This window comes from Nuphar pumila, chromosome 14 (assembly GCF_984573655.1).
Source record: "Nuphar pumila chromosome 14, dmNupPumi1.hap1.1, whole genome shotgun sequence".
Taxonomy (NCBI): domain Eukaryota; kingdom Viridiplantae; phylum Streptophyta; class Magnoliopsida; order Nymphaeales; family Nymphaeaceae; genus Nuphar; species Nuphar pumila.
This window is the reverse complement of record NC_143262.1, coordinates 55,061,630-55,088,201: the sequence shown is the minus strand read 5'-3', so window position 1 is coordinate 55,088,201 and position 26,572 is coordinate 55,061,630. Positions and strand designations below refer to the sequence as shown.

At 38.5% G+C, this 26,572-nt stretch overlaps 1 protein-coding gene across 2 annotated transcripts in view; it reads left to right on the top strand.

Moving 5' to 3' along the window:
- AAR3 (defective in cullin neddylation protein (DUF298)) overlaps positions 1-26,572 on the top strand; it is an 83,170-nt gene that overhangs the window by 17,582 nt on the left and 39,016 nt on the right. For both annotated transcript variants that reach the window (XM_089986612.1, XM_089986613.1), the window contains exons 2-3: positions 4,544-4,628; positions 14,988-15,039. In XM_089986612.1, coding sequence (XP_089842738.1) covers positions 4,544-4,628; positions 14,988-15,039 — 137 coding nt within the window. The remainder of the gene's footprint in view (positions 1-4,543; positions 4,629-14,987; positions 15,040-26,572) is intronic.

Below are 26,572 nucleotides of genomic sequence, written 5' to 3'. Positions count from 1 at the left end.
CAAAAAGGAAAGGGCTTAATGCAGATTCTTGATGTAACCCAACCATTATAGGAAAATTGTTTGTCACCCCGCCACAAGTGCGAACATTGGTTACTACTCCTTCGTACATATATTTAATTATACTAATGTACTTGAGAGACATACCTTTCTTCATCATTGTCCATCAGAGAACATCCCTAGGTACTCTATCGTATGTCTTCTCCAAATCAATAAAAACCATATGCAAATCTTTGTTCCCCTCTCTATATCTCTCAATAAGTTGTATAAGAAGATGTATAGCTTCCATAGTTGATCTTCCAGGCATAAAACCAAATTGATTCTCCGATATCATGACAACCTTTCTCAACCTATACTCAATCACCCTCTCCCAAAGTTTCATAGTATGACTCATGAGTTTTATACCACGATAGTTTGTGCAATCTTGTTTATCACCCTTATTCTTATAGAGAGGCATCAAAGTACTCTTCCTCCACTCATTAGACATCTTATTTGTCCGCCAAATCTTGTTAAAAAGATTTGCCAACCATACTAAACCTTTCTCCCCCAAGCATTTTCAAGCCTCGATAGGTATACCATTCTGGCCAACTGCCTTTCTGGATTGCATTTTTTTCAAAGCCTCTGCAATTTCTTTCTTTTGAATCTTGCGCATGAAGTCTGATTCATCTCATGAAAAGGAATGGAGAAGTCTCCAAGATCCTAGGCATGCCTTCTATTAAATAGCTTATCAAAATAATCTTTCCATCTCTCCTTAATCTCCTCATCTTTAACTAAAACCCTTTGCGTTTCATCTTTGATACATCTAACCATACCCAGATCCCTCGATTTCATATCTCTTATCTTTGCAAGCCTATAAATATCCTTTTCGCCCTCCTTGGTATCCAACTTGTCATAGACCTCCTTATATACCTTATCCCTCGCGTTTCGAACTATTTTTTTAGCTTCCTTCTTTGCTACCATATACTTCTCCAAATTCTCATTATCACGACTCTTACTTAGATTTCTATAACACTCTCTTTTAACCTTAATAACTAATTTGACATCTTCGTTTCACCATGATGTATCCTTACCTAGCGGTGCACCTTCTTTAGACTCACCCAAAACCTCCTTCGTCACCTTTCTCATGCAACCCACAATCTTATTCCACATTGATTCTGCATCCTCCTCGAGACACCAATTAGCTTCCTTAGCTACCTGTTCTACAAACATTCCTTGTTTAGCTCCTTTTAGTGCCCACCACTTAATTCTAGGATCTATCCTATGTCTATCCCTTTTGTGGCATTTTCTAATTTTAAGATCTAAAATTAAGACTCTATGCTGTGTAGCTACACTTTCTCCCGGTATAACCTTACAATCGATGCAACAACCCCTATCTCTCTTTCTGAGTAGGAAAAAATCTATCTGACTCTTATTAACCCCACTTTTAAATGTTACTAGGTGAGACTCCCTCTTCCTAAACCACGTGTTGGACAAACTAAAATCTAAAATCCTTTCTCTGCTTTCATTTCTTTCTCCTGTACTATAGCCTCCATGGATACTCTCAAATCCATCCCTACTAATCCCTACATGTCCATTAAGGTCTCCGTCGATGAAAATTTTTTTTCCATGAGATATCCCTTGTACCACTTCGTCTAAATCTTTCCAAAATTGACGCTTAATGGAATCGTCTAAACTGACTTGAGGTGCATAAACACTAATAAAATTAATAATATCCGTACCTATTACTAATCTAATAAATATAATCCTATCCCCCTTTCTACAGACCTCAACTACATTATCTATAAACTCACGACTAATAACAATCCCAACTCCATTCCTATTCCTATGTATTCCTGTATACCAAATCTTATATCCCCAAGGTTGTATCACTTTTGCTTTCTCACCTACCCATTTGGTCTCTTGTAAACATAAAATATCAATCTTTCTCCTACATCTACTAACTCTACCAACTTACCAGTTAAAGACCCTATGTTCCAAGTGGCTAACCTAATTGTATGGTCTTGAACTATCTTTTTTACCCTCACCCGTCCAACAAAGTGCAGGAACTCTTGCTACACATCGCTTCTGGGCAATGTCCTAGCTATCCTTGCCCACTTATCATTGCCTCCGGGCCTATAGAGTACAGAGCGTCGCTTAGTAGGGAACGCCCCAACGAAATTCGCATATTGGTTCATATTCATAGGGTGTGACTAAGTTTTTACGCTGGCTGTCACTGGCCTACCACAACCCTCCTCCGTTATCCGGGCTTGGGACAGACAACGTATAACTAAATTATGCACAGGATAAAAAACACGACCTAAAAATGTATAAAAAGCAAGGTTTTTTTTTGAAAAGAAACGACATGAAAACGCCAACAAAAGGAGAATTTGGCGGAAGTACATAAAAAAAATACCTTGAATTGTCGCTCATCGATGAGGGCTTCCTCCGTCGCCCGTGTCGGATCTCTCAAAGCGTGAAAACCCCTTCCCTGCCGCTGAGAGAGAGAGATAAATGTGTGGTGGGTGCTTCGTCTACCTCCGGCGACCCAGGTTCTGACGAGCTTCCTGAGAGAGAGAGAGAGAGAGAGAGAGAGAGAGAGAGAGAGAGAGAGAGAGAGAGAGAGAGCAGTTAATCGAGTTTGAGGGTTGGGGGAAGGCACCGACGAGCTTCGTCTGCCTCCGGCGACCCAAAGAGAGAGAGAGAGTATCCGGTAGTCAAGGGTTTCAGATTGCGTCCCTGCTTTGGTTCAAGCGACCCCAAAAAGAGAGAGAGAGAGTAACCGTTAGTCGAGGGTTTTGCTTCACTGTTAGTCGGCGACCCAGGTTTAGTCACATGTTAACAACCAAATTCTCAAATTCCTCAATAATTTGTGGTTCTTGATTATCATTAATTATATGTAACAGACTAAATCTAGCAAAGTATATTACACAAGGTTGTTTTTATACTCTTATTGTATAAGGTTAAGGTGTCATTGGTTAGTTTTTTAGCAGTTCATCAATATTTTTATTTGGCTTATCAGACTGAACTAGCTACTGGTGGTAGCAATATAAGTGTTCACTGGTATATAATTTTCTATTTGCATGTCATGTCATGGAGGATATCCATAATCTATAGATTTCAGGAGCATTTTCATATCATGTTCTATTGTTTCTATATTGACAAAATTTTCTGGTGTTACCAAGTAGTTATGTAGTTCTTGGAAACTACTATTCTTCTGGCATGTGAAATTTTCATGAAAATTAAGTCATGCCCTTTTTGCTGAAATTATAATTGCATAAATGTTTTGTTCTGAATGTGGTGCAGCCATGAAAGCATGAGACCTATGTCACATGGGTGCGGGTCCAGGTACAGGTACGGGTGCGACACTGGTGCGGAGCAATTTCAAATTTTTTGGACACGGGGACACGACTATATATATATAACAATAATAAGATCCGACCCCGATACCGTCTTGGATCCGGGTCGACCTGAGTCCAAATTAATTTTAATAAATGAACAAAAATAGACTCAGTCAAAGTTGACCGAGTCCAAATGTGGACGGACTCGGCCCCGGTGCGTTGACCAAGTCCGACACTTAGTTGACCGTGTCCGCCCCATGTCCGTGTCCGCACCCGTGTTGGGGCGTGTCTATGCGGGTGCGTCGACCTTTTAGCCGAGTCTGTGTGACTTAGCATGAGACAGAGTGATGATTCTTTCAATTCTTCCTCTTTTTAACTATGTATATAGCAACTCCATACATTACATTATGAATGGGGTATGTGCAGTGCGTTGCAATTGGAGAAGTTGGTTGACTTAGAGCTGACTTGACCATTGCCACGCTCACCTAAAAGAACTGGGAAAAATCAATAAGAATTTATCTCTAAAGATTTCTATCTTGCAGCTTTCTTCTTTTCTTGCCGTTGTTATTTTTGGTGCTTCTGTTACGGGGTAAACTCTAGGACCTTTTTGTGTTCCATGGAATTTTATTTTTCTTGAAAGCATGATGCTAATTAGTCTTGTTATATTTATATTAGAACTATGTTACTTGAACACTGACATGGATGTCGGTGTATATATATAAAAGAGAAAAAAGCGAGATTTAAAGAATTATGCAAGCAAAACCATAAAATATGAAATGCACATTCCTTTCTCATATGTAATGAATGTCTGACGTAATATGAACATGTAACTTTGTAAGTACAAAAACACAACCACTCTTTCAAGGCAAAACATAGAGCAACAAAAACATATACTCGACATTACTTGTTCAGCAAGGATCTGTCCAAAAAGTTGGACACCCATGTTCATGATGCACGGAATAGGACACTCGAATGTACACATTGTGTCCAAACACATTTTAACATGCGTGTCCAAAATTTTGGACACTCCTAATTTTAAAAATGACGTGTCGGTGCCATGTCTAGGATCCGACACCAATACTTCAGCCTGGGAGAAGTGTCCATGTAACATAGTATTAGGTGTGCCTTTCTCCTTTTTGTATATAAAGAGAATTTGAACTTATACGCTCATATATATTTTTTCATTTTGTTAATTTGCTAATGTTATAATTCAATTTACTTATGGGCAGATATTAGAAGAATGAATGAACCTACGAAGTGCAAGGATGCTTTAGCTTTACTATCAAAATGGCTGGAATCCAAAGAATTGACAAGGTATATAACAATGATGGTTATCTCTTTCAGTATGGTTTTGGTTTATGGATAATTTGTTTTCTCTTGTTCAACATTTTGCTCCTTTAGGATCATGATGTATAGCTAAGCCCATATGTGCATGCACAAGGCTCATTAAACTTAGGATGCATATCTATGGTTCTATTGCGATGGTGAGAATTCCAACTGAATGATCTTTTAAATTCAAGAAAGGCAAATTTACAAAAACTAGAAACTTATCAGACATTTGTTATTGGGTGGTTGCTTCAATCAAGCTAGTAAATGTTTTATAACTTTACTTATATGACACCAATGCTGTTTTACATGTTTAAAGTGCAGGAGATGTGCATGTTAGAAGAATGGATAGAATGGTAAATATATGCTAATATGCATGGCACTTGTGAGTGGCAAGGTTATAAAATCAAGTATATATGGGACACCACATTTAAGTGACACACATGCAATATTGATGTGAAAAGGGTCTTTTTATGTATTAGCCTTAAAAAAGGGTTCATATACTCACACACACTAGTTGAAAGTAGGGGTGGGCATCGGGCTGGCCCGGTCAACGGCCCAGCCTGTTTACTAACGGGCCATGTTTTGGCCCGGGTTTTAACAGGCTCGGGTTTGAAAAGAAGCCCATGGTCCAGCCCATTGGCCCAACGGGCGAATGTGAAGCGGGCCGGGTGAGGCCTAACCCAATCTTAAACATTGGCCCATTAGAAGAGACCGTGGCAATTAAAGGAGCTGCTCGAAAAGGGTCATGTGGGGCCCAATACATGCTAAATTCATAAAATTGCATAACAATGAACACAAGAACAACATAGTTATGAATTAAGCAAAATAGTTAAAATTTAAAATTTCATAACATTGAAAATTTAACTAAGTTAAAATGAGTAAATACATACATACATATATATATATATATATATATATATATATATATATATATATATATACATATATACATGTATTTGTGGAAAACAGATGCTAAATCGATTGTATTTACAATCGACTGTAGCCCATTAGTTCCTTACCTTCATGGATGTGTTCAACTTATTTATTTGAGAAGTCATACTTTGGATCATGGTTGCCAGTTGAGGAAGCGGGAGCGGGAAGCGATACGGGAAGCGGGAGCGGGAAGCGATACGGGAAGCGGGAAGCGAGGCACTTTCAAAATTTTAGGAAGCGGGGAAGCGTGGGACCACTTAGGAGCGATTCGGGAAGCGTCTCGGAAGCGACCTAGGAAGCGTCTCGGAAGCGACCCAGGAAGCGTCTCGGAAGCGAGGGGGAAGCGAAAAAAATAAAAATAAAAAATACAAAAAATTTGAAAAAACAGGGGAAGCGAGGGAGAAGCGTGGGGGAAGCGTGGGGAAGCGAGGGGGAAGCGTGGGGGAAGCGTTGGGGAAGCGTGGGGGAAGCGCGCTTCCCATTAAAGGGAAGCGCGTCCCCCATTAAAGGGAAATGCGTCCCCCATTAAAGGGAAGCGCGCTTCCCAAAAAAGGGGGACGCTTCCCCCCACGCTTCGGAAGCGCGACGTTTCGCGCTTCCGAAGCGCGCTTCGGGGAAGCGCGCTTCCCCTTTTAGCTAGGCGCTTCCGGTAACTCTGCTTTGGATCATGTTTTTTGGATGTAAAAATACATTTCTTCCAGTCATGCATTTTTCATACATTATACATAATTGATATCATCTACGTAAAAACCATCAGTCAAAATGATTAATTTGAATGAAACTTCAGTTAGTCTTATTTTATTAGTTTAGTTCTTTTATCAATGATTCAATAAATGAAAGGGATTACAATTCCAAGTCTTAAATGAAAATCAATTTATCAATTTATTATAGAAAATATTTAGTATAATATACATTGTGATAATTATCACATAAAAAATATATATATATATATCACAAAACAATATTATATATTTTAGAAATATAAATGGAAAAATATTATATATCTCTTACGAGAATACAGTATGGTGTGGTGCAACAAGAACGGGAATCTTATGATATGTTGGAATCCCTTATGATAATCATCCATGCATGAAACAGATTTTGATGTCTAAAAGTTGGATTGGTTGCCCTTACACAAGGATTGTATTGCCCCTAATTTTTATGAACTACAGGGTGCTCATTGAATGATAAGAAACTAATCTTAGAATACATGACTTGAGATATTGAGGGAACATTTTTACATTCTTTCTCCTCTAGGTAGAGTAACTGGATTCCCATGTCATTCTTTATATATATAAATATAATTTAAGTAAACTAATATTACCCAATCTGGAAGTTATCATATCCATTGGCATATGAGCGGATCCAATAGAATGAATAAAAAGGATGCATCATGAACAATGTACTGTGCACATCACTTAGATAGGCGATCCAAGGACATAGACGGAGGTTTTTTTGTGGTCCTTCGTCTACTAAGAAATAGGCCAGATGCATGATTGTAGCCTATGAAAGAAAAAGGGTTCTCCTTCTGTGGGTGAACCTAAATGAGATTTCATTGCTACAGTGAAATCCAAGGCTAGATCTGTTGAAGTGTCCTCTCAAATGAAGCAGGAAGCCAATAACCATTTTCGGATTCCCAAGGGGATTATATGTGCATGTGCGTGGGTGTCTCTCTCTCTCCGCCCCTCTTTTTCTTAGAGAGAGAGAGAGGCTGGGGGGAGGGGTATGGCTTTTTAGGCCCCCTCCTATTTTCGTAAAAGTTACAAAAGTTAAAAAAAATAAAAGATAAAACCTGCTAGGTGAGGGCAGATTAGTCATCCACTAGGTGCCATAATCGGCACCTATTCAGTAAAACAAGGCCCTTTTAAGTCCAAGGTGCTTAGAAGCCGAGGGCTTGGTGCTGAGCTTGTGCTCAGGGTGGCTAGGCATAGTTTTTTACTACATAGTGTTAAAATACATGTAATTCATATATATATATATATATGTTTATATATATATATATGTAATTGTCTAAAATACTCGATAGGGGTATTTTAGTCATTTCACAACTACCCGATAGGAGTACTTGTTATTCTTCTTTTATTTTCCCTTTTCTTTTTTGTAATTTATATTTTTTATTTTTATGTTTTTTGCTCACACAAAAGGGGCCCCACCATGGAGTCGATGGGGCCCCCAACGGTCACATTTGTGACCGTTGGGGGCTCCCAACGACTACATGGGGAGCCCCTAGGTGGCTCTCCTTTTAAGGCCTTATGGCCATCCCCCCTCTCCTTCATTTGTGTATATATAGGGGTGAACCCCTCTTGTATTCTTCACTCTTGAGAGCTCTCTCTCTTTTTCAATAAGAGACATTTATATTTTTATGTTGTGCTGTCTCTTGTGGGTTTGGGTGTTAGCCCTTTTGTTTGTTCATTAGTGAATGTTGTAAGTGCTTAATGCACTCTTAGTTTTTCCACATATTTCATTACATGGTATCAGGGCCTTGTGTATGCTCTTCTTCTTAATATAGCTAGTTGAGTAGTTATATTATTGGTTTTTGTATCTCTCTTCGTTTGTTCTCTTGTGAGTGATTAAATGGAAGGGGAACAAAAGATTGATTTCTCCTTCAAGCTCAATGGCTCCAACTACATGATGTGGGCCGCCGCCATGGAGAACAACCTCAAAGGTAAAAAACTTTGGGATATGTTATGGGCACCATTCCGGAACCACAACTCCAACTCACTAAGATGGATGGTGATCAAGAGAAAGCTCTTGAAGAAAATGCTCGCATGAAGGCCATTGAAGATCACCAATCTAAAGTGGAAGATTGAGAAAGTAAGCATGCGAAGATTCTTGCTATGTTCATGAACAATGTGGAGCTCAAAATTTGCGCCAACATTGCTAAGTTTCAGATGGCTAATGAAGCATGGTTCTTTATGAAAGGTATGTTTACTCAAAAAGACCTTGCTCGTCAATTCTTTCTTAAAGAAAAAATCCGCACTATCAAGCAAGGAGAAATGAGTGTAAGAGACTACTATAACACTCTTGGACCCTTATGGGATGAGTTATCTTTACTAGAACCAAAGTGGGTTTCTAGTGTGGATGTGGAACTAAGAAGAGAACAAATGGAAAAAGAAAACTTTTTCCAATTTCTACACGGACTTAGGTCCGAATATGAACAAGTTAGATCTTCCCTTCTTCATAGATCTAAGCCTCTTCCCTTGGAAGATGCCATAGCCGAAATATGTCAAAAAGAAACTCGTCTTGGCATGATTAAAGGAGGAGATGATGTTTTGGCCGTATCTAAACCCGACAATCATGTAAAAACCTATAAGCCTCCACACTTTGGAAGGCAAAATAATTATAATGGCAACTATAGAAAAGCCATTTGCCATCATTGCCAAGAACCGGGTCACATAAGACCTAATTGCCCTAATTGCCCTAAGTTGAATGAAGCACCTAAAAACAAGGTTGCCTCCGTTGAAGAAGCTACTCAAAAGAAGGAGGAAACTATCAAAGGGAAGGAGTCTTTTTCTCTTGCCCAACTATCGGAAGCACTACAAACTCTACTCAAGATTCCATCAACCTCGGGTGCTGCCATAGCTTCTTCCTCTCCTCCAGGTATGTCTTCTTGGATCCTTGATTCTGGAGCTTCTTTTCATATGACTCCTCTTGAAAATGAGCTTTCCGATTTGTGTAATAACTCTAAAAACTCCTATGTTTCAACCGCCGATGGTACATCTTTACAAGTGAAAAGTTTTGGAACCTTAAATTTTTCTAAAGATTTTTTTGTGCCAAACGTGAGAGTAGTACCTCAACTTAATTTAAATCTCCTCTCTGTTGCTCAAATATGTGATCATGGATGTGAAATCTCCTTCTCAACTACGAATTGCTCTATACATGATCTCCGGTCTGGGAAGCAGATTGGGCAAGGCCATAGGAGGGAAGATCTCTATTACATGAGCAACTTGAAACTTCCCACCAACTCTTTTTGTAACCATGTCCAAGATAAAAATATTGAAATTTGGCATCAAAGACTTGGACATCCAAGTTTCTCAAAAATGTACTACTTTCCATTTGGAAAGAAATTTTGTAATGAGAAACATTTTGTTTGCAAGAGTTGTATTTTTGGCAAAATGAAATCCACCCCGTTTCCAAATCGAACCTTTGTGTCCAAAAGACCTTTTGAGTTAGTCCATTCCGACGTTTGAGGTCCTTCCCCGGTCATGTCTAAAGGAGGATACTCCTATTATGTTACTTTCATTGATGACTACACTAGATATGTGTGGATCTACTTTCTAAATTTAAAATCCGAAGTCTTTGACTTCTTCAAAAAATTTCATATGATAGTCAAAAATCAATTTTCAAGTAATATCTCTACTTTTAGATCTGATTCAGGTGGAGAATATCTATCAAATGAATTTCAAAATTATTTAGAAATAAATGGAATTTGTCATCAAAGATCGTGTCTTAGGACTCCTCAACAAAATGGTTTAGCCGAAAGAAAGCATAAACACATCATGGAAACCACTAGGACACTCCTTATTTCCAAAGAAATTCCAAAGAGTTTTTGGGCCGAAGCGGCCTTAACCTCAACTTACTTGATTAATAGAATGATATCTTCATCCTTACAAAATACATCTCCATATGAAAAACTATTTGAAAGAACACCCGATTTCAATAGATTAAGAATTTTCGGGTGTAAATGTTTTGTCCTTACTCATAAAAGAGACAAATTATCTCCTAAAGCTATTGAATGTGTTTTCTTAGGATATGGAGAAAATCAAAAGGGTTTTAGATGTTTTGACTTGAAAAATAACAAACTTTATGTATCCAAAGATGTAACCTTTTTGGAAAATGAAAATGGTTTTATGAAAACTAAAGATATTAACGAAAGTGAATATGCTTTCTTATTTGATCTTCTTTCCCAAGAAGATGAGACTCTTCAAGAAGAGGAAATCTCTAATGAGTCATTGAATGACCTAGAGGATGTTCCTCTTGACAATATTGAAGATGAAAGTGATAGACCAATCCAAACCTATGTTAGGCGTGGTCAACAAGCTCAAATGAGCGCCTTAGAAAAATACTCTCAAGGGTCCAACATAGAAGAAACTTCTTTAAGGAGATCCGGCCGAATCTCCAATCCTCCTAATAGGTTTGTTTCCTATGAGTCCCTAACTCCAAGATATAGAGCATGTCTAATTGCATTACACTCATTTCATGAACCTTCACATTATAATGAAGCCAAAAACATTCCCCAATGAGTTGAAGCCATGGACTTAGAACTTAGTGCCCTTGAAAAGGCAAAAACTTGGGAAATAACTTCATTACCCACTGGAAAGAGATCGATTGGATGTAGATGGGTCTTCAAAATTAAAACTAAAAGTGATGGTTCATTAGAACGCTATAAAGCTCGATTAGTAGCAAAATGATATGCTCAGGAATATGGTATAGATTATGAAGAAACTTTTGCACTCGTAGCTAGGATGACCAGTGTTAGGACTCTTATCGCCGTGACATCAGTCAAAAAATGGCCTATCTATCAACTAGATGCTAACAATGCTTTCCTAAATGGCGAATTAAATGAAGAAGTTTATATGAATCCTCCACCAAGAGTGTGTATTGGTAAAGATAAAATTCTCAAACTCAAGAAGGCATTATATGGTTTAAAACAAGCCCCAAAGGCTTGGCATGATAGATTTAGTAATGTAATGATAAGTTTGAATTTTTGTTCATGTTATACTGACACTGCTTTGTTTGTGAAAAGTGCAGGGTCTTCAGTAGTTATTTTACTACTTTATGTTGATGATATGATCATCACTGGAAGTGATGAGCAAGGCATTAATGATATTAAGAAGGTTTTGAAAGAAAATTTTGACATGTCTGACCTTGGTTTCTTAAGATATTTTTTAGGGATTGAAGTAGCGTACTCTCCTCGAGGGTACATTCTCTCTCAGGTGAAACTTGCTGCTGACATCTATTCCAAATCTAGTATCTACGATGATAAGAAGACAGAAACCCCAGAAGTCATCAATGCAAAATTAAGGTTGGAAGATGGAACACCTCTCGAGGATCCTACTCCCTACCGGCAACTTGTTGGGTCTCTAACCTACTTATCCATCACTCGGCCAGACATAGCTCATGCCGTCCACTCTGTCAGTCAGTTTCAACATGCTCCTACAACCGTGCACATGAGTGCAGTCTTAAGGATCGTCAGATATATCAAAAACACCATAACTAAGAGAGTTTTTCTTTCCTCTGCCTCGCCACTTGATTTAATTGCTTATACTGATGCTGATTGGGGAGGAAATTCCAATGACCGGGTCTCAACTACGGGATTTTGTGTTTTCTTAGGTGACTCTATGATTTCTTGGAGATGCAAGAAGCAACACAAAGTATCCTTGTCTTCAACGGAAGCGGAATATCGTGCTATGGCTACTACAACCATGGAACTTGTGTGGCTAAGAAGTCTCCTCAGTGATATGGGCATTGTCATCTCCACTCCTTCAAAGATGTGTTGTGACAACAAAAGCGCAATCTATATTGCAAGCAATCTCACCTTCCATGAGCGTACTAAGCATATTGAGATGGACTGCCATTACGTACGTGATGAATACCTACGAGGAACCATAGCACTACCTTACGTCACATCTGAGTACCAGTTGACGGACTTCTTCACTAAGGCCCTTGCTGCTCCTCGTTTTTTGTTTCTCCTTAACAAGCTTTCGGTTATATCCCCGTAAAGCTTGAGGGAGGGTGTTAAAATACATGTAATTCATATATATATATATGTAATTGTCTAAAATACCCGATAGGGGTATTTTAGTCATTTCACAAGTACCCGATAGGGGTACTTGTTATTCTTCTTTTATTTTCCCTTTTCTTTTTTGTAATTTATATTTTTTATTTTTATTTTTTTTGCTCACACAAAAAGGGCCCCACCATGGAGTCGATGGGCCCCCCAATGGTCACATTTGTGACCGTTGGGGGCTCCCAACGACTACATGGGGAGCCCCTAGGTGGCTCTCCTTTTAAGGCCTTATGGCCATCCCCCCTCTCCTTCATTTGTGTATATATAGGGGTGAACCTCTCTTGTATTCTTCACTCTTGAGAGCTCTCTCTCTTTTTCAATAAGAGACATTTATATTTTTATGTTGTGTTGTCTCTTGTGGGTTTGGGTGTTAGCCCTTTTGTTTGTTCATTAGTGAATGTTGTAAGTGCTTAATGCACTCTTAGTTTTTCCGCATATTTCATTACACAAATGATGTCCAACATTGACCTTGGCACCTACACTTCTTAAACATGGCTTGAAGACAATTGTTTTCATCTTCAAAGTGGCCAACACTACATGCTAGACACGACATGTTAAGTATCGGATTCTTCACATTTTATGTATGAACATTTAAAAAATAAGTATCTGATGCTTCATAACCTGCTCTTTGTTTTCTCAAATATCGACTATATAGTGAACAATGATGACTTCTATCACCCAATGGCTATTTGAGTTTTATTTTTAAAGGAGCCTCACAATTTTCGTTCATCTATTTCTTCATTTTTTCATGCAGTGTTGTTTTTCTTGGGATTGGACATGTACTCCTCCCTCTCTCATACGTCACTTGCATATCATTAGAAAAGGTTTGCTTGATCCTTTAGCTGAAAATCAGTGGCCATTTTTTTTATCTTTGTGTCTTATCTTAGAAGGAGGTTGCTTGATCCTTCGGCCACCATCTTTATCTTTGTCTCTCTTGTTTTACCTCTTTCCTTTCTCTATCTTGTCACACTCTTGCCTTCTCCTTTTTCATCCCTTTTGACTATAAAAAGAGGCTGTATATGTATATATAAATATAAATATGATAATAAGCATAAATACTATATATATGTATGTATGTATATTTATATATATGTTGCCTTCACATGTCTAATCTTTCAAAGCTTGAGATGTTTGTTGCTTTGTGCCAGTGTTTGACATGAACACTTTATCAATGTGCAGGTAATTAGCCATTAACTCATCTTTCTTGTTTTAATTGAATTAGTGGCCTTCAATTAATTAATATATAAGCTGCAAATAAGTCCATTTATTAAAAGCTTGTGCTTAATGAGTCAATTGGATGTATCTAATTCATGTCTTCCTAGTTCATAGAAGAAAATGTGCTCAAGAAAGAAAAGGCTTCATTTGCTACTTTTATGCCAAACCAGGGATATTGACATAAATGACGAGACTTTGAATCTTGTGCTATGCATCTTAAGTCAATTCCAAGGCAGAAAAAGAGGGGAGTGTCTGATACTTGAATTAATCAAATATCATTGGGGATCAATTGGCACTTGTAGGAATGCTCATGTAAGTTAGATTCTTGTGGGATTAGGATATGAATATCAGTTCTCGTGATTGTCAACCACAGTTACCCACTTTCCAAAGTATGCAACCAATCCTTTACAATATGAGGCATCTCATATCACCAACAAGAAGACACATCAACAAGATGCAATGATGTATTGAATTTGTCATGTGGTTAAATATAGTTACAGGAAACATCCTTAGATGTGGGGAAGTGTGCTTTCTCAGAAGCACACTTCAAAGGTGGAAAGCACCACACTTCCCCCAAAGAGGTGGAAGCATGGGTAAATTCTCTTCCCATGTAATGGGAAAGCATGCTTCCACATCCCTTCCCATTCGCTTCCCCTTTGTTTCCTCTTCGTTTCCCCCTCATTTCCTCCTTATTTTTTGTGTTTTCATATTAATATTTTTTTTTGCTTCCCCCTCGCTTCCCCATTGTTTCCTCCACGTTTCCTTTTTCACTTCTCATACACGGCTGCAGTCGCTTCCAAAACGAATCCCACTTCATGCTCCATACTACTTTTTAACACTTGCTTCTGCTTAACGCATCACTTCCCACATCCATTTTGCTTCCTAGTAACTATGGTTAAGCTTGAGGTCAATCAAATAATGACCATGGAGGAAGAGGTCAAGGACAAGCAATTTGGTAACTGGTTATGGGTTGTTTCCTCTCCTTCAAAATAATGGATCCAATGGCCCTATTTAAAGCACTTAGTGCATTTGCTCTTGTTTATTTGGGTGCATTTTGCTTCCCATTCCTTTATGTTTGCTCACTTGTCTTTGTATCTTTGTTCACAATTTGTTACCCACTGTCAATAGTTCAGCTAATTTTAGTCTAGTCATTTTGTGGTGTAATATGTGATGGTATGACATGCCGAATCTCTCTCATTTCATTGACTTTCATTTTTTTGAATTATATTCTAACAACACCCATTTGTGCTGGATTTTTTAATCAAATGATAACCTTTTTTCGTGGAAATTGTAGACTTCAACATGTGAGGTATATAGTTCCTTTTTTGGTTTGTGAAAGTGGGTAAACTTATTCTTTATGAAGATGAAAGCATCTTGATTGTGTGGTTCACCTTTTTAAATTGCAGTCAAATGATTTTTGATGGACTGTGCAAACTCATGATGCAGCTAGATTTATTGGTGAGTTGTTTCTCTTTCAGCCAGATTGTTGTACTCCTTTCAAGCTTCCTGGTGTAGTTTTGAGCTAATTGTTATCACAGTTTGCCATGTTTGGGAAGCTTTTTAATCTCTTTTTCTTTTCGCATGGAAAAATTTCTTATCTGGACTAAAGTTTTTGTTGAACTTGGAAGCTTTAGCATCATCAGTAGCACATGATTGTGGCTTTATCGTGATCCCTAGGCTGAATTTTGTTGCTTGAAAATTTTATGTGACTTGAACTTTTGCCATTTCATGTGTTTCCAGATTTTCCTGTTACACTCACAATAGGGTGTCTCCTAACCTTTGGTGATGGTTTTATTTCACGCTCTATTCTCATGCTTGTTGGATAACATTGACAAACAGGCATGTTTGTTTTTGGCACAATGATCTTGGGACATTGTTACTTTAGTTTCTACTGGAGCAGAGATCAATCCTTGAGCTGTCTTATACAATTTATTTAATAGAAATACAGTAAAGTATCAGATATCCATGGGAAGATGCAAGAATACCACATAAGGTGGAATGCTAATGCAGTTGAGTCCATCTATTAACCGACTATTTATAGAGCAATGCCTAACTTACATGGATGCTGTAGATATTTACCCAGAGCCCTTGCTGAATTGATTGCACAATCCTTCTTAAGCATGTCAAGTATTTAGTCAAAAATCAACTCTTTCCATTGGCCAGGTCCAATATCTGTACCATTTTTTCTCTTCCATAGTAAAGGATTTGCTCAAATAACATCCAAATTAACTTTCAAAGTCAGTTCTTTCCCATGCTAGTTGACTTTTCTCCATCTGGAAGTACGCCATAAGGAGTCAGCAAAGCATGCACCCAGTGTTGTGAAAAGCGTTGAGGCGTAGCAAGGCGCTCCACCAAAATCTGAGGCGAGGCGTAAGCCTCGAGGCGTAAAGCGTAAGCCTCAAAGTTTTTTTTTAAAAAACTTAAAAAAACTTTAAAAAAATATCTAAAATTATAAATAAATAAAAAAAACTTTATTGATGAAGCAACAACCAACAGGAAATAAAAAATCTCAAAAAATAGTGAGTTCGTAAAAAATAATAGTGAGTGAGTTCATCAAAAATAAAACTTTAAGCCTTAGGATTTTTCTTCATAAGCTTGAAAATACAACACACATATCTCCAATATTTAAGCCCAAACAAGAATAGTGAGTTGATCAAAAATAAAACTTTAAGCCTTAGGATTTTTCTTCATAAGCTTGAAAATACAACACACATATCTCTCTAAATCAAAATATATATGCATGGTAAAAATTTAACATCTCCCATATCAAGATAGAGATCTAAAACAGATCATAACTGGGTCAAAAAAGTTTTTTTATCAGATCCAACTAAGTTTATAAGAAACTACATATACCAACTTGATCCAATTAAGATCCAAACATATTTGGATAAAGTTTTGAGAGGTATTTTACAAACCAAAAGCACTTTTCTATAAAAATCAGAAAAATCAAAAAATAGTTTTGAGCAAAAATAATAAATCGGAACAATGAAACATAATTTTTAATACTTTTTGAGTTAAATAAAAATTATAGGTGCTTTTCTGTAATTTTAAAAAAGAACCAATTCTGAAAAAATTCTCAAACTACAACTCTGTTTCTATATTTTTCACAGAACTGTTTATTATTTTTTTGAAAAATAAAAGCCCTCTTTCTGTAAAACATAGGTTGAGATCAGGGTAATATCGTAATTTTATCTAAAAAAACGTGCAAGGGTTCTCGACCCATCTCAGACCCCTTTTTTTTCATTTTGTTTGTTTTTTTTCCTCTTCTTCTGCAGGTTCCACCACCGTCGCTAGTTTCGGCACAACTCCACCATCTCCGGTTACTCGTCGGTGCTCCACTGTTCGGCCATCCTCCGCAAACCACCACTACAGTCAGAGACTCCGACACGGCCATCTAACGGAGGGGGGTCTCCTCCATCCTCCCTGCTGCTTCTGTGTCCCGACCTCCACCACCGGGATGCCGCCTTCTCCCTCCTTCACGAGCCCTCCAACGCAGTCGGGGTAGGAAAGCGGTTCCTCCTCCGTGAGCTCCCCCAAGGGTGACTGAAGCGTCCCCTCCGATGCCTTTATCTTCCTCCCTAATTTTGGCTGACCTGCCGGATTCCTCCTCTTCCTCCGTGGTGGAAGAAGTGGTGGCGGTTGTGGTGCTTGGCGTCGTAGTAGCCCAGCGGGTTCTTCTCATCCCTCCTCTGACAGCAGCCCAAAGAACTCCGCCACGTCGGCCTCCACCCTGCGTCGAAACTTCGGTGGGACCTCGTGGTTCACCAACTGAAAGAACCCCCACTCCTTGCACGCCTTCCCCACCAACTCGGTGAGTTTGCCGGAGACTGAAGAGGTGTCAAAGAGCGGCACTTTTAAAAAATTGGGGTGCGTGGTTGCGGGAGGGTATAAATTTGTGCGATGCAGCACCTTCACTAAGGGGCTTATGGTTTTCCACATTAACTGAAAACAAAAAGAATAAATTAGAATACATGAACTACAGCAAAAAGAGGCGTGTACGCCTCAGTCCGAGGCGCGCCTCGCCTCGCCTCAAGGCCTATGAGGCGCACGCCTCATGGGTGTTGCGCTTTATACCTGCGCCTCAAGGCACAAAGGCCCTCACCTTGAGGCGAGGCACGCTTTTTGTGCCTTGAGGCGCGCTTTTAATAACACTGCATGCACCATTAGGTTCAAGATGACGGAATCATAGAAGTGTACAAAGAAAGATTTGGTACCAAGGGATGTTGAGCAACCTCCTTGATCCACGGTAATAACTCAAAAGTCAAATTCCCATGGTGAATGCTCAAATTACTAGACAAGATAAATGGAAATATGTTATCCTAGTATCAGTTAAACAAAACTATCCTTGGAAATGATGGTCTCAGAGGTCTGGAGTAGGGGAAAATTCTCCCAAAGGGCCTATACAAAAGGATGTCTTATCCATAATCATGAGTTCTTATTTTCCAACTTCTTTAACAATGTATCAAATGTTAAAATGCTTTTGCTAACTTGATGAATTTTATTAAAAAATTAAAATTCACTTCACGAAAATATCCCTAAAATAAAACATAAAGGACAAGTGTGTTTCAGATCAGAATCAATTGTTTGAAAGGGGCTAGAAAAAGAGCTCATATCCTATTGCCTGTGCAGCCTTGGGTTCTTGCTTTACCAGTTCTCTATCAATTACACATTAAGTCTCTGTTTAAGCAGCTGGGAGTTGGAGGGAGTTTATGGACTTGGAAAAGTGGAAGTGACTGGGATTAGCAGTTACCACCTCCAGGAGGACATTGTTACCAATTCCTGTTTCCAATGCGAATGCAAATGAGGGACAATCTGACCTCCTTTCTCATTTCCACAAATTGCCTTCTCAATGTCATTCTCCCAAACAATGATGACTTTAGGGTTAAGAATAGCCATAGAGTAGGGTGAGCTCATGTAATACATGGACATGGGGGTTGGCCAGATCCATTGTGAAGGGTCCTAGAGCATTTTGTTGTTGTAGAAGGGAATACTGGTAATACAAGCCATGGTCATTAGGGTTGCTATAGAAATATATAAAGGAAAAACAATGGGATTGCAATTGTTCCCTTGCGACTTACAGTGTACAGTTGCGCTTAGAGTCTGTTTTGCTTTTGTTGAGTCTGATGTAAGCTGCCCGGTTCAGGTGAATCAATACCCCGAAGGGGCAACCCATATACTTGAACTGTAATCGCCTGCGGGCAAAATTGTGAATGAAGTAAATGCGTTGAGCTTTCTTTTGTTCACCCTCGTTGTGATTGCTTCTTGTGATTGCAATTTCTCTCCCTTTATTCTCTTTTGCTCTCTTGCACTCTGATTACAAGCTTCCGCAACCGGCAAGCGAGCTGACGAGTAGGCTTGCGGCGGTAAGGAAGGACCGTCGCGCCGCGCTGGCCCATTAAAGGAAATAGGCCCGTGACAAGTGGTACCAGAGCCTGTTTTCGTGCTGGGGAAGGGACTCCGGAGTCGGTGTCGACAGACACGCCGACAGACTGTGATTTGTGAGCAAGACATCGTGGCGCCTTATCAACATTTGCGCAACACTAATGGCAAGGCAGTTGCCGAAGCTGAGGAGATGGGTTCACCTCGGGGCCAAGAAGAGTTGGCTGCAACTGTTAACAAGCTGGTGGAAGATGCGACTTCGCATGATGAAACGATTTCACGCGCATGTGAATCATTCAATGGATTGAATGATGTGGTGGCGAGCCTGCAAGAGCAGGTGAACTTACTAATGGGGCAGGTTGTTAGAAAGTGACTTTGAATACATTAGGTTCAATAATGAACCCATACACATGCACATGAAGTGCAAATAAACCCATTAAAGGGAACAACACAAGCACATAATGTGCTAACACATAAACCCACACAAGGGGCAAAAATATGACATAAAGTCATAAGTTGAATATTATTGAAGAAGAGGAAGAAGAGGGTAAAAACCCCTTACAATGGAGCAAGAGCTCCTCCAAATCTTGGGAAATACAAAGGGGAAATCCCCTATTTATAAGCACAAAAAGGAGCCACCTTGGGGGCTCCCAAAGGAGACGTTGGAGAGCCCCCAACGGTCACATTTGTGACCGTTGGGGGCTCCCAACGTCTCTATTGGGAGACCCCCAATGGTTTATAAAAGCAAGAAATAAAAAAAATAAAAACAGAAAATTTAAAGGAAAAATTACAATGCATATTCCAATTGGAATATGCGTAAAATGTCAAATTACAAGAATACCCTTGAGGGTATTTTAGGAAGATAAAATATATATATTTATATATATATAAATAGAGATACGTATACATATATATATGTATACGTATCTTTATATATATATAAATATATACGTACATTTAAGGATTATATTTCAAAATATGTATACGAGTACACATATTTTAACACCCCCCCTCAATCTTTGCGGGGAAACGAAAAGATTGAAAAAAGGGGAAGACTCCAAGAGGCTTCGTCAATGATGCAATTGAAACTTGAAAATGCCTTCCTCCAATTGTCTTCTAAAGGGAACACATTTCCCGAAGCATCCAGGGTACTTCTCTTTGTCCTATCTCCAAGATCCTGTGGAATAACAACAAAGAACAAGTAAAAAATATCTTTGCACTTTACTGAAATGGAACATTCCTACAAGGTGCAAAATTTATGCATAATAGGATAATTACTCTAGAAAAGAAAACCAAAAATTAAAAAGAAACAAATATCATGTTAAAGAGTGAGCGAAAACGAATTGCAAGAATGCATAATGCATTCATAAGGTCCAACATTGGACACACACAACCCCATAATGGGGAATTACAAAAAAAGTCCACTAAGGGACACCACAATAAGCCTACGAAAAGGCATAAGCTACATATGCTTTATTGAATGAGGGCCCAAAAGGCCATAATGAGCATATGCATATACTATCAAAATGAATTAACGCTTAAGAAATCATCAATGAATATGCTCCAAACATATTTTAGTCAAAATGAACACAAGAGTCCAAAAAGTTTTAAATGAACATGGATACTAATGTCCAAAGGCATGTCGAATATTTTCTTCAATAAGCGAGGCTTTATAAAGGTATAGTTAACATGCATAGATCAACAATAGAGTTTTTCACATCTTTAGGAAGAAGATCTATGTCAAACAAATGTCATAAATATGAAGCATGATTTGACTAAATATGTTAAAGCATCCACCCAAGATTCAAAAAAGAATATCATTTGAGACAAAAGACTTATTTTGCATATCAAATACAAAAGTCGTCGAAGAACTGTAAGCACTTAATATATAGATTAAATGCTAAAATATCAATTTTAAAAACATATCATAGATATGATTCATTTGTATCAAAAAACACAATAAATTTTGTAATTTTCAAAAATAGTTTATCTACTACAAGCAACTACCTCATTAGTCCTCAAAAACTCGTAAATCAAGTGTATAAGCTACTAGATCAAGAATATAAATATAATGCCATTAAAGGCCAAATGACACACACTAAGGTGTGTAAAAATACCTCTTGTTTACATATAATAATACTTAAAATGAGTGCATCAACGACAAGAACAAGAGAATACACGCCAATATGGACAAAAAACATCTCCTGTCTACGTAAAAATACACTCAAGATCAAGTGTGTTCAGCTACTAGAACAAGAGTATTAAGCCAACCATGGGCTAAAAACACAATACATCTCTTGTCTACATAAAATGACACTTGAATTGAGTGAAAGAAGCCAACCATGGGCATATAACTCAGCGACTAGAACAAGAATACAAATGCCAACATGGACTAAAGATCACACACCATGGTGTGAATCAACGTGCCTTGTCTACATATGATAATACTCAAGACGAGTGTGTTTAGCTACTAGAACAAGAGAAACAAAGCCAACAAAGGGCTATCAACACACAAAGGTGTAATAAAATTCTTGTCTACATATGATGACACTTAGATAAGAGTTATAAAAGGAGAAGACTTTTGAGGTAATAAAACTTGTAATGACAAACATATATATAAATCAAACCTTGAATCAATAGAACAATATTCTTCAAAAAGAATACACATAAAAATAACATTTTGGAATAAACTATGTAAAAGTATCTTCAACAAGATACAACAACCGATAGAATAATATTCTTGAAAATAAATGTGTGAACATACACACAACAAGAACACTTGGAACACTTGTGCACAACAAGCACAACACACAGAATCACAAATGTGCAAATGCACTCATAAGATTCATAAACAACTAAAAGGTTGGGCTATAATCCCAAAACCCTTGATTTTAATATACCTTAAAACATTTTAAGGTTTCAAACATCATATATTCATCACATTTATATATAAATAAGAGCATCCATAAGATCATTGGCCAACATCAAACTAGTGACACACTCATATACCAAATCATTCTAGAGTCCCAAGGTGCCCATAACTCACCTCAACCACCATCTATAATATGGCAAGTGGACAATCTAAAATGACATAACACAAGGTGCCCATAACTCACCTCAAAAATCTCTAATATAACAATAGGGCCATAAAAGAATTGATGCATCATATAACTTGTGATGGATAAGATAAGTACCATAAAAAAAACTTTTTCAAAGAACATAATGACATAAAGAAATCATCTTGGGATAATCAAGAGAAGAAAATCAAGCTTTTAACAAAAAAATCACAAGAACCGTAATGGTTCGCAAGGAGAGCTTTAACACAATACCTAAGAAAAGATATTCAAAAATACTTGAAAATTTATAGAATTGGGATTAAATCCCATACAAGTTTTAATATTCTTTGATTGAGATATGCAGAAACGTACAAAGTGCTATAAGCACTTACAATGTTTTATAATGATTCAACAAAAGAATCAATATCTAAATTCATTATACTTTCACCAAAAGAAATGTGCACAAAAGCTCCACAATGTAAAAATATCTACGAAGAGACAATACGTATATGAGTACAAATACTTTAGAAAAGATGTGCACGAAGGCACTCTCACAACACTTGAACAAAGAATACGCAAAAAGCGTAATAATATCAAACATGCAATAATGCATGTATTTCATAAAAGATGCAAATGCTTGAGACTCTCAAGCTTCAAATATGCAATTTTATGCTTGATAAATGCAATTTAAAAGAATACCATATTATGGCCAATGTAGGCATCCTTAGAGATACAATCAAGAGGGTTTTGAAATCTTATGTGAAAAAATACAAACCAACAAGTTTGTAAAGTTGCATCAATAAATTTAATGACATCTTTTATAGCAAAAAGATGTAATAGATACACTATGCATTCTATATAGTGTGAGAAATTCTTTTAAAAGATCTTTTACAACGGTTCGAACAACCTATTTATCACAAACAATTTTTCAAAAAACCTTTAAATAAACCCAAATCATTGAAAACATCTTTAGGAGTTCTCATAAATAGTTATCATTAACGAGAACTACTTAGGATTCATAACAAGGATTTAGATGTGAGAGATTCTTATACAAGAATTATATCAAGATTTTCCAAAAAATGCACTAAAATCCATAAACAAGAGAGGAACTCAAAATAAATTAGACTTTATATGAGATTAAAGAGTTTTTAAACAAAGATCATTAATTTAGCAAGAAATCGTATTTAAAAAGTTAACTTATATGTTAATCACGAAATTCTTATGAAAAATCATAAATCTCACATAATTGAAAAACAATTTTGCAAAACATAAATTACTATTATATGTGATGAGAAATCGATAACTATATAACCAAAAATTATATATTTGAACAATAAACAAATTTACCAAATTTAAAAGTAGATATTTTAAAATATACGAACACGCGAAATGTGAAAGGAAATGATTCAACTATCAAAAACACTAAATGTGCAAGGAAAATAGTTTCATAATGCATAATATGTTAAGAAAAGAGATACATACCGAAAACTTCTAAAAAAAGGGAGGAACAACGAATACTTCACCATTTCTTGAGCACCACGCTTTCCGTTGCGCCAAGAGACAACCCCATCGTAACCGGGCTCTGATACCATGTTAAAAAGTGACTTTGAATACATTAGGTTCAATAATGAACTCATACACATGCACATGAAGTGCGAATAAACCCATTAAAGGGAACAACACAAGCACATAATGTGCTAACACATAAACCCACACAAGGGGCAAAAATATGACATAAAGTCATAAGTTGAATATTATTGAAGAAGAGTAAGAAGAGGGTAAAAACCCCTTACAATGGAGCAAGAGCTCCTCCAAATCTTGAGAAATACAAAAGGGAAATCCCCTATTTATAAGCACAAAAAGGAGCCACCTTGGGGGCTCCCAAAGGAGACGTTGGAGAGCCCCCAACGGTCACATTTGTGACCGTTGGGGGCTCCCAACGTCTCTATTGGGAGACCCCCAATGGTTTATAAAAGCAAGAAATAAAAAAAATAAAAACAAAAAATTTAAAGGAAAAATTACAATGCATATTCCAATTGGAATATGCGTAAAATGTCAAATTACAAGAATACCCTTGAGGGTATTTTAGGAAGATAAAATATATATATTTATATATATATAAATAGAGATACGTATACATATATATATGTATACGTATCTTTATATATATATATATAAATATATACGTACATTTAAGGATTATATTTCAAAATATATGTGTACGAGTACACATATTTTAACACAGGTCACTTTATTGACGACTACAGTGACCGATCTTGAGTTGAAGAACCGTACGTTGCAGCGGACGGTGACCCTAAATGGCGGAAATGGTGAGAGACCATCAAGGATTGATGTACCTAGACTCGCAAAATTTAATGGTTCTCGCGACAGCAAGGCCATTGAGAACTTCTTGTTCCAAGTAGAAGACTACTTGGATATCCAGAATGTGACCCTCGAAGATCTGAGGATCAAGGCTGCAGCGACCTTACTTGATGGGGATGCTATCGCTTGGTGGATGCGGAAGCGCAATGACATAGAGAGGGGTCAATGTGTGATAGACACCTTTGATGACTTCAAAGTAGAGTTGCGCAACTATTTCATGCCAAGAAATGCGCAGAGACAGGCTTACCGGATGGTTTGTGAGCTCAAACACACTGGTTTGTTGCAAGACTATGTCAGAACGTTCCAGAAGCTTATGCTGGAGATACCTAACATGCCAGAAGACGACATGCTCAACTGGTTCATTGTGGGACTTCAACCATGGGCACAGTCTGAAGTGGAAAGGAGCAACCCCCGTATTTTGGAAGATGCATATGTGGCGGCAGAGCGCTTAGTTAACACTCAGTGCAAGCCTTTCACCCCATCAACCAAAGTTGGGAAGAAGCCTGACCACGGAGGCAAGAAGGATGAGCAACACAATGATAAAGGTGAGGCGTCGACACGCCATCAATCCGAAAAGAAACAGAACTTCACAAAGCATAACAACAGCAACAAGGGTGCGGTTGTGACATGTTGGTTCTGCGGCGATAGACATATCGCTAGGCAGTGCCCAAAGCGCCTTGTAAAGGACGACGGGCAAGCCAATGCTGCACGGGAAGAATGCAACGATACTGAATGCAGTGACACTGAGACCATACAACCAAGGATGAGGGCCATGCGATCGATTAACGCAGCTAGAAGTTGCGCAGCTAAGAACATGCAGGTCAGTAAGGAACTTATGTACGTAGAACTCATTATGAATGTAAAGTCTACTTCAGCAATGGTAGACTCGGGGGCCACACACAACTTTGTCTCGCGGGAAGAGGCAGAGCGGTTGGGCTTGAAAACTGGGCCAAAGCAGAGGACTATCAAAACAGTAAACTCTGAGGCCAAGCCCATCCTTGGGGAAGCAAGAGATGTAGCTACTCAAGTGGGGAGTTGGGTCGGCAAAGCCAACTTCTCTGTGGTGCCCCTGGACGATTTCAAGGTGATTTTGGGTATGGAGTTTCTGCGAAGCCAGAATGTTATGATGCTGCCAAAGTTTAACACGTTGACGATCATGGGGTCAGACCTGTCACACACTGTGCAGTGCCTTACACAGAAAGGCAAGTCTTTCGTGTTATCGGCAATGCAACTGAAGAAGGGTATCAAGCATGGGGAGCAGACATTCTTAGTTGCAGTGCGTGCCGATGAAGGGAAGGTAGAAGCAGCAGTGCCGCCGACCCTAGTCCCACTATTGGAGGAGTTTCGGGGGGTGATGCCCCCGGAATTGCCAAAGCGTCTTCCGCCAAGACGCGAGGTCGACTACAAGATTGAGTTGACCCCGGGAGCGAAGCCTCCTGCAATGGTTCCATACTGTATGGGGCCAGCTGAGCTGAAGGAGCTGCGCAGGCAGCTAGACGAGATGTTGGACGCATGCATTGTTCGTCCATCAAAAGCCCCATTTGGTGCCCCAATCTTTTTCCAGATGAAACATGATGACTCTAAACGGTTATGTGTGGATTACCGTGCCTTGAACAAGGCCACGGTGAAGAACAAGTACCCATTGCCATTGATAGCGGACTTGTTCGATCAGCTAGGCAGTGCTCGTATCTTTTCCAAGCTAGATCTGCGATCGGGTTACTGGCAGGTGAGGATTGCCGAAAGTGATGAGCCGAAAACAACTTGCGTCACCCGCTATGGTGCTTACGAATTTCTAGTAATGCCATTCGGGTTGACAAATGCTCCAGCCACGTTCACGACTTTAATGAACTAGATCTTCTACCCTTACTTAGACAAGTTTGTGGTAGTCTACCTGGATGATATCGTGATCTACAGCAGCAACATGGAGGAACATGTCGAGCACTTGCGAACAGTGTTTCAGGTGCTGAAGGAGAATGGCCTCTGTGTCAAACGAAAAAAGTGTCTCTTCGGGCAGGAGGAGATCAACTTCCTTGGCCACGTTGTGGGGCGTGGTGTGCTGCGTATGGATGGGCAGAAGATAAGGGCCATCCAGGAATGGGTTCCGCCAAGCAAAGTGCCAGAATTGCGGTCATTCCTCGGTTCGACAAACTATTATCGACGTTTCATCGAAGGTT